An 8,372-nucleotide genomic window follows, 5' to 3' on the forward strand; every position below is an offset into this window, starting at 1 on the left:
CTGCCATGTAGTAATTAACGGTAGAAGTATAGAACCTTATTAACAAATCATGTCATTTTCTTAAAATTAATTTTTAAATTTTCAACAATCTATTTCACATTAGGATTTAAACCTAATCTAGATTGCTTGGTTGATAATAATAGATTTTATCAGTTGAATTGACTTTTATTTGATTTTAATTTTATTTTAATTAAAGTGTTCTATAAAATATAGACAGTGATGGAAAAAAAAAAAAAAGCTACATAATCTTTTATGATCATTTTCAATATTGTAATTTTTTTTACATTAATTTTCCAAGAACTTAAGTTGTTTCATTTTAATTTCAATTCTCCTGGCATTGAAAGTTTGAGATCATATTCATTTTTCGTTTTTCTTTTTTTCTTTTGGTGATAATTGTATCCAACTATATATATGCTCACACCCACCAACAAAATCATTTCGGTTTTGTTCCCATTCATTTTTGTTAGTGTTTTTCATATGACTTTATGAACTTTTTTGGGTAGGTTGTTAATTCATGCTTAACATGCCGTTGAGCTGATCAGAGAAGGTTTAGAAAACTGGAAACTTTTGTGGCGTTGCACATGTTTCCTTTGTAAAGCCCAGAATCATTAATGTAATTAAACTCTAGGGTTTTCACTAAAAAAAAAAAAAAAAAAATCTAGTTTGATGCTGCCATTGTCTAGCTCTCAAGGCATACATATATATAAACTTATATTTTGTGATGGGTTCGAGTTAACTTAATTGATAAACTCTCTTATCATTAAATAAAATATTTAGGATGCAAATCTCGTCTACACTAAAGCCAATTCTTAGCTTATTGATAAACAACAATTGTCATGGAGCAGATACAGTTCTTATCTAAAATAAAAAAATAAATACTTATATATAGCCCATGTGTATGCACCGGTTTAATTAAAAAAAAATCATGTATGTGAAGCTTTTTCTACATGTTCATAGTATTACATAGGAACATAATAAATTCAAATCTCTCTCTCTCTCTCTCTCTCTCTCTCTTTTTAATATACATATTTTATAGGTTTATATGCATGAATTTGAATGTAAATATAATTGACACAAAATAAGAGTATAATTGGAATGAAACATAGTATGAAAGTGGGGTGTATTAAAAATCTGACACTTAGCATTAAATTATAGTTCAAAAGGACACTTGACTTAAAATTGAAATGTATTTAGAATGGAATTTAAATTCTTTATTGAGATTCTCCTTTAATATATTATATGGAACAAAGTTTGGCAATAAATTTGGTTGTAGTCTAAGATTACAACTTCACTTAATATTTTTTTTATTGGATGTGAATTTTGACAAATCCACCAATTGTATTACATTTTCTTATTATATCGTCTATGCTTGCAAAATGTTCAGAAGATCAAAGATCAATAATGTTAGGTTTTAAAGATTTATGATTAAATGTTTAGAATCATATTTTGTATGTTTTGGCAAACCAAGAACAAAACATGTCTAGTTTATGTGTTAGATAATGTTCAAAGGTGTATGTTTCAAGCTTCAAGTTCAAGCTAACTGCAGAAAAGAGGAGTCAAAATCTGCCAAGCTCGATTGATTGAGAATTAGGCCTGATCGATCGAGAATCACAGAAGAAGAATTTCTGTAGAAATTTTAAATCAGGCCTAAGCCCGTAAAAGTGTTTAGGGTTTTAATCTAATTTGTTCACATATAAAAAGGAAACTCTAACTACGTTTTTCGGACTTTTGGAAGACTTGTGTGTTATTCTTTGTGAGAACTGAGAGGTTTTGTACCTTTTAACTACACAAGCATCTATCGGAGTAAGAACTACAATCAAGTGGTGGTAGAACCTAGTTGCTGCTAAAAAAATCAACAATTAAGGGTGATTTGAAACCTTTGAGTGGGATCTCAAAGTCACAAGCATTGGTGCTTCTGTTGCAATAAATCCAAGAAGAAGAGTTTGTAGATTCGAAGCTTGCACGTGGTTGTGTCAGTAAGTTACTACTAGAGGTAATAATAGAATTAGAGTTAAATCTGATTGTAAAAATTTCAATTTTCTTATAGTGGATTTGTATACCTTGAGGATTGCTAGGTCAAATCCTCCCCAAATTTTTACCTTGAAACGGTTCATTTTTTTGGTTTTTCTGGGTCATCATATAGTAGTGTTATTTACTTTTTTGCTATTGTGTATGATATGATTTATTATTATTTAACCTAGATCTGAATAATTAACCTAAGTAATCACTTGGCTAATATATTAGGTTAAAAAATTTGGTTTAAGGGGTCTAAACAGAACAAACAAATAGCTATGTAATCAATTAAATGTTTAAATTTCAAGTTTTTGTAGTATAAAATTACGCATAAAAAAAAAGGTTTATGGATCAAAGAGTAAATAACATCTAATTGACACGAAATTTAACATGTGCGTTAAAAATATAAAAAACATGCAACTCAACGGTTAAATTTTCAAAATATATAGTTATATTAATTTTATTAATGGGAGTTGTAACCAAACTTTCTTCTATCATATAAAATGAGTCTAAACATTACTCATTAGAAAATGAAAGATAGAAGTTGGTTGAGGAATGCGAAGGTAGGGAATACAACTGCAATGCCTAGATCAGAAGGCATGTTAATCATTTGGCTGAAGACCCTAATTTCAAAGTGGGTTTTATCACCAAGAATTGGGTAAAAATACTATAATTGCTCTAATTTTATAAATAATATATTTTGGAGCTAATACACATGAGGCAGACTTTTAACTGTCCCACATGACACTTGGTCTTGAGTTTTCTTTTTTATTTTAAGAAAAATTTATCTCTGGTGGATAAACCATGTAACAAGTGAATTAATACCATATGAGATTTTAGTGGAATTAACTTTTACAAGAACCTAAGGGATTTGTCTAATTATTCCTAATCTAAACTATCTATAACAATATTTTTCTTTTTGAATTGAACTTTTATGTGATTTAGAAATACCATTAGACCCTAAGTTTAACAGAGAAAAAACTTAGGAACAACCTAGTAAAAATATATCTTTGACTCCACTTAGAATGCCTACAAAATAGGACATTCTTCTACTAATCTATGTTTTCAAAACAAACTTATCCAAAATTAAAAAAAAAAAACTTCTCAATCCACTTTATATATTTCCTTCAAGACCACGTTCTAACTTTTTTTTTTTACTTTATCAAGACTCACCGATTTCTTTTATTTATTTTTTTGGGTTGTGTTATAATTTGAAAATTGAGATGAATGAAAAATAATGATACTAGACCCTCCCTCCAAAAAAAAAAAACTTATGTATGTACAAAGCGCGTATGATGAGGCTAATATCTTATAAGGTTTTGGGTTCAAAACTTCTAACCACTGTCTTGGACTCACTCCCAGAAGTTTCCCTTTCTAATTATATGGATTTTGGGGTGGGGGGGGGGGGGAGAGGAGGGGTTGAGAGTGCTTGAAGTGCTCTAAACCACATTAGTAAATAAAAATACCTACTCTTACAAAGGGACATAAAATAAACACATAACATTCGCTCATTTGACTTGTTACATGGGCGACTCGGTAGGCCAACTACGATAGATTCTTTCTTAAATTTAATTAGAGTTGTGATAGAGTGTCGAAGCACATGGTAAGCCCAGGACTTGATTGATTGCTAATGACCACATATATAAAACTTGATTTTGAGGATTTTTAAAAAAAAAATATTTATTTTTCTTATAATTCGACGGTAAAGGTTAAGAAATTTGAATCCAAGACATCTCTATTAAAAATATCTAAAGGTGATAGACTGTTCCATGACAATTAAGATCCCTTAATCATACTCTTGTTGTTTAATATGCAATAAATGTTACAATTTCGAGCCCCTTTCATGTATTTAATACAGGACCAAGAAAAGCAAAATGTTTTATTTAATACATGGCAGTGCAAATACATTCTACAATAAAGTTTTTACATTTATAGTTCTCCTAACATGGCAAGTCACAGCTAAGTAATAAAAGAGGAAGTTTAAGACACACCTAAAACTGCAAAATTGGTAACTCACATGCCTTGCCCTGCACAAACATTTTACTGTTCACATTCCAATAATGGACAAAGGACCACCGACTAGGTAACCATAGGTCAAAATCATAAAACTTTTACTGATAATAATATTTCTTTCTTTTCCCTATTTTTTTCCTTAAACTCTTACACAGAAAATCTATTAATTTTTTTTTTTCAGATTATCTCTGAAGTTCTTGAACTCTAACACTGTTGAATGTATAGTAGCAAATAGTAATATTGCTAGAAAATAGTAATATTGATACACCAATCATAATTTGTAAAGAAAATTATTGTACATAAAAGGGTTGTATTGAATCTGAGCACACTGTTCTAAAGCCCACCGCCGTTTGAAAAGGGTTTTGAACCACGTGAATTTGGATTCCTAGTAAATTTTGAGACAATGTTTAAACTTCCTAATTGTACGACTACATATATTAAAAATGACAGTTTTTTTTTTTTTTTTTTTGTTTGAATCATTAAAATGACAGTTAAGAGTGTGTGATCAAAATCCCAATAGAAAAATCTCTAGGCTTACACCAAAAATACAAATCCCAAATCCATTTCCTAGAAATTCACATGCAAACATTTTTCGTAGTTAGGAATTAGTAAGTTTACAATATGATGATTTCCTGCTCATTGGATTGGATTAATTCTCCATGGTCAACTGATAAAATTCAAGATATTGACATTCTAAGTAATATCACCATCATATTTTACTAAATCCAACCGAGTAAACTTATTAAAAAAAAAAAAATCTAACCAAGTAATGTCACATACGGGTCCCCCTTCTAATAATTTTTTTTATCAAGAAAAAAAAATTAATGTCAACTATCAAGTACACAATTATTTTCACAAGTTGCTATTTATAGTAAATTGTGATTACAACATTTATAAGTTTTACATAAGCTTATCATTAATACTTTTTTTATTATAGTTTTGCTATAGACAAATTCATCAAAAGTTTCACATCTCATTTACTAGCATATGAGATAACATTCAAGTGGGTCCTTCTTTACATAACAACATAGAGAAAGTTGTAGACAGATCAATAAATCATTTTGTGTGGAGAGACTTTTGGGTTTGATTATAAATTTGGAGTAACATCCGTCATTTTTACTCAAAACTTATCATTAAAATAATTTTTATTATAAATCAATAGTTACATATCACGTTCATAATGATTTGTTTTTATCGTTTTAGCAATTCATTGTCGATTCTTTTTCTATTTGTGAATACGATGCAGATACTCGTAACTTTACTGGTGATTGCCGACTGTCCTGCTTGCTCAATTTTCATTCTCCTTATCGACAATAAACTGAAAACAGTTATTCCTACCTTTATTTATATTATAAATTTAGAATAACATCAGTCATTCTCACTTAAATTTATCACAAATATCATTTTTATTATAAATTAATCATAGCATATCACATTCATATGTATATTTACCTCTATTGCTTAATTTGCTAAAGATGTTTCATGTACATGTAATTTTCTCATGTTAATAAAGAATAAAGTAATTTTTTTTTATGAAAACAAAGAGTAAAATTTTCTACATAGATATCCACGCTATAACAATTTTTTTTTAGTGGAATTCCCAAAAAGACCCATAAAGTTCCAAAAGAAGCATGTAAGAGTGTAACCTCCAAGCACCCACCATTTGTCTGCAGCATGTCCCTGCTCCGTTGCACGTGCCCCTTACAAACAGCCACGTCATGATGATGATGATGATCATTAAAGAGCCTATTCTGCCTCTAGATCTGATGGTCCAAAACTCTCATAGTGTGTTTTTGTTTACAAAAGAGAGAAAAATAGAGTCCAAAAAATTTCACTAGAGAAAAGAAGTGCTGCTATACAGAGCCTTATCATCAGTCATCACCTAAATCTCCATTACCCAAGAAGAGAGAGTAAACAAATGGGGGAGGTCTTGAAACTTTGAAATCCCTTTAAACTTTTTAATCTTTATCATACTTTTTTTTTTTTTGTTTTTTCACTTTCTTGCTTTATGTGTTTATGTGTTATTGACACTGACTAGTCTGTCGAGCATTCATAGCTGACCTTAAAATTTTTGTTACGGGTTTTTACCATTTATAGTGTTTGTTGGTTGGATTGTGAATGTTACCTTTTGTGTTTTAGGAGGAGAAGAAACCAGAGGAGAAGAAGATGGAGGAGAAAAAGCCAGAGGAGGGGAAGAAAGAAGAGAAGAAGGCAGAGGAAAAACCAGCAGAGGAAAAGAAGGCAGAAGAAGCTAAGGATGGAAAAGAAGCTAAAGAAGAAACTCCACCACCACCACCTCCACCTCAAGAAGTTGTGCTCAAAGTTTACATGCATTGTGAAGGTTGTGCCCGCAAGGTTCGACGCTGCCTCAAAGGCTTTGAAGGTTAGTGGGGTTGTTGTTCATTTTGAGCCAAATTAGACTATCAAAGTTTGTATCTTTTAGTTGTTTCTAAGTCTTGGTTTTGATTGAAATGTGTGTGTGTCTGTGTTTTTTTTTTGTGTGTGTGGGGTTTAGGTGTTGAGGATGTTATAACGGATTGCAAGACTTCAAAGGTTGTGGTGAAAGGTGAAAAGGCTGATCCATTGAAGGTTTTAGAGAGAGTTCAAAGGAAGAGCCATAGGCAAGTTGAGCTCATCTCTCCGATCCCAAAACCAAAGACTGAGGAGGAGAAAAAGCCCGAGGAGGCAGAGAAGCCCAAGCCTGAAGAGAAGAAAGAAGAGGTTTTTCTTTTTCTTTTTCTTTTTTTTTTAAATTTTTATTAAAAAAATTTGCTAATTGGTTTTTCCAAAAAAATCAAGATGGTTTTTTTTATTTAATTTTTTTTTTAATAATAATCTGTTTTTGGTTGGTGATTCATTTCTATGTTGTTGTTTGGCAGCCTCAGGTTATCAAAGTGGTGCTAAAGGTTCACATGCATTGTGAGGCTTGTGCACAAGAAATTAAGAAACGTATACAGAGAATGAAAGGTGTGAGATTTTATTTTTTCAAAGAATAATTAATTTTGAGGTTCATGCAATTTTGGCTTTTAGTTGTGATTATGATTTCCTCAACAAAAAAGAAAAAAGTTGTGATTATGAAATATGAATCCGTTGGCAACCAACGGTCATGCCCTTTTGTTTAATTGTTGTTTAAACCTTTTGAATCTCTTATTAAGAAAGAGTTTATTCTCTTTACCATTAATTCAAAATCAACCACATTCTTTTCTTTAAATATTGTATTATTAAAATTAAATCACTAAAAGATTCCTTTCTCTTTGGTCAAATCAAACCCAGTTTTTGCCTCTTCAATCATTCACCCTCAAATCCCATAATCCCAATTTTTAATTTTGAGTGTTTTTGAGCTTATACTAATTAGATCCCATTTTTTATAAAATTTCTCAATTATTCATTTTTATTTTTACTTTTAGGAGTTGAGTCGGCAGAGCCAGATCTAAAGAGTTCAGAGGTAACAGTGAAGGGTGTGTTTGACCCACCAAAGTTGGTTGAATACGTGTACAAGAGGACTGGAAAGCATGCGGTAATTGTGAAACAAGAACCGGAAAAGAAGGACAAAGAAGAATCCAAAGATGGTAACAAGGAAGAGAAAAAAGCTGAGGAAGGTGGTGGTGGTGGTGGTGGAGACAAAGAAACCAAAGCTGAGGAAGAGAAAAAAGAAGGTAAAGGAGAAGAAGCAAAGCCTGAGGCAAAAGAAGCAGCAGCAGCAGCAGCAGCCACTACAGAAGAGACTAACAAGGTGATAGAGTTTCAAGCAAATGCATTTCATTACTATCCACCAAGGTATCCTCCTACGGAAATGTATGCCTACGGCTACCAGTACCCACCTCAGATCTTCAGTGATGAGAACCCAAATGCCTGTTCTGTCATGTAAAAAGAAGTAGAAAAAAAAAAATGAGAAACTTTGTCTTTGGGTGAAAAAGAAATTGGGTAGTGAATGGGTGCTTTACATGTGCACTGTGTAGTTCTTGCTATAAAAGTATGATCTACAGTTAAGCTGTAGAATTTTGTAAGGTTGTACTTTCTTTTTTTTTCTATTTTTAATAGTTGTTATATACTCTGTGAAGTACAAAATATAAAATAACTGCACATAGTAGAATAATAACATATATCAATTAGAAACCTTGAACTTTTCATTTTGTTTATTATTCTTCCTTTATTTCTTTGGGTGATTGGTTATTAGCATTATTTAATAATTCAATTGTTCCAACAAGTGACCAACGAGTGATGAAATGAAATGAACAATTTTTGAAATGGAGAAAGATCTTGTTGAATCTAAAAGCTCCTCCAATTGTGAAATTATTCGGTGCATTCTTCTCACGTAAAAGGTGGTGGGGTTCTCTGTTTTTTTG

The 8,372-nt window shown here is 31.2% G+C and overlaps 1 protein-coding gene across 1 annotated transcript; it reads left to right on the forward strand.

The window, feature by feature from the left end:
• The first annotated feature begins 5,791 nt into the window (after nt 1-5,791).
• On the forward strand, nt 5,792-8,033 carry LOC142631088 (heavy metal-associated isoprenylated plant protein 7-like). The gene is made up of 5 exons (XM_075805164.1): nt 5,792-5,953; nt 6,166-6,409; nt 6,542-6,747; nt 6,906-6,993; nt 7,434-8,033. The coding sequence occupies exons 1-5, from the start codon at nt 5,945-5,947 to the stop codon at nt 7,892-7,894; spliced, it is 1,008 nt and encodes a 335-aa protein (XP_075661279.1). The 5' UTR covers nt 5,792-5,944; the 3' UTR covers nt 7,895-8,033.
• Nucleotides 8,034-8,372: the final 339 nt, after the last annotated feature.

The sequence above is a fragment of the Castanea sativa genome, chromosome 4 (assembly GCF_040712315.1).
Source record: "Castanea sativa cultivar Marrone di Chiusa Pesio chromosome 4, ASM4071231v1".
Classification (NCBI taxonomy): Eukaryota; Viridiplantae; Streptophyta; class Magnoliopsida; order Fagales; family Fagaceae; genus Castanea; species Castanea sativa.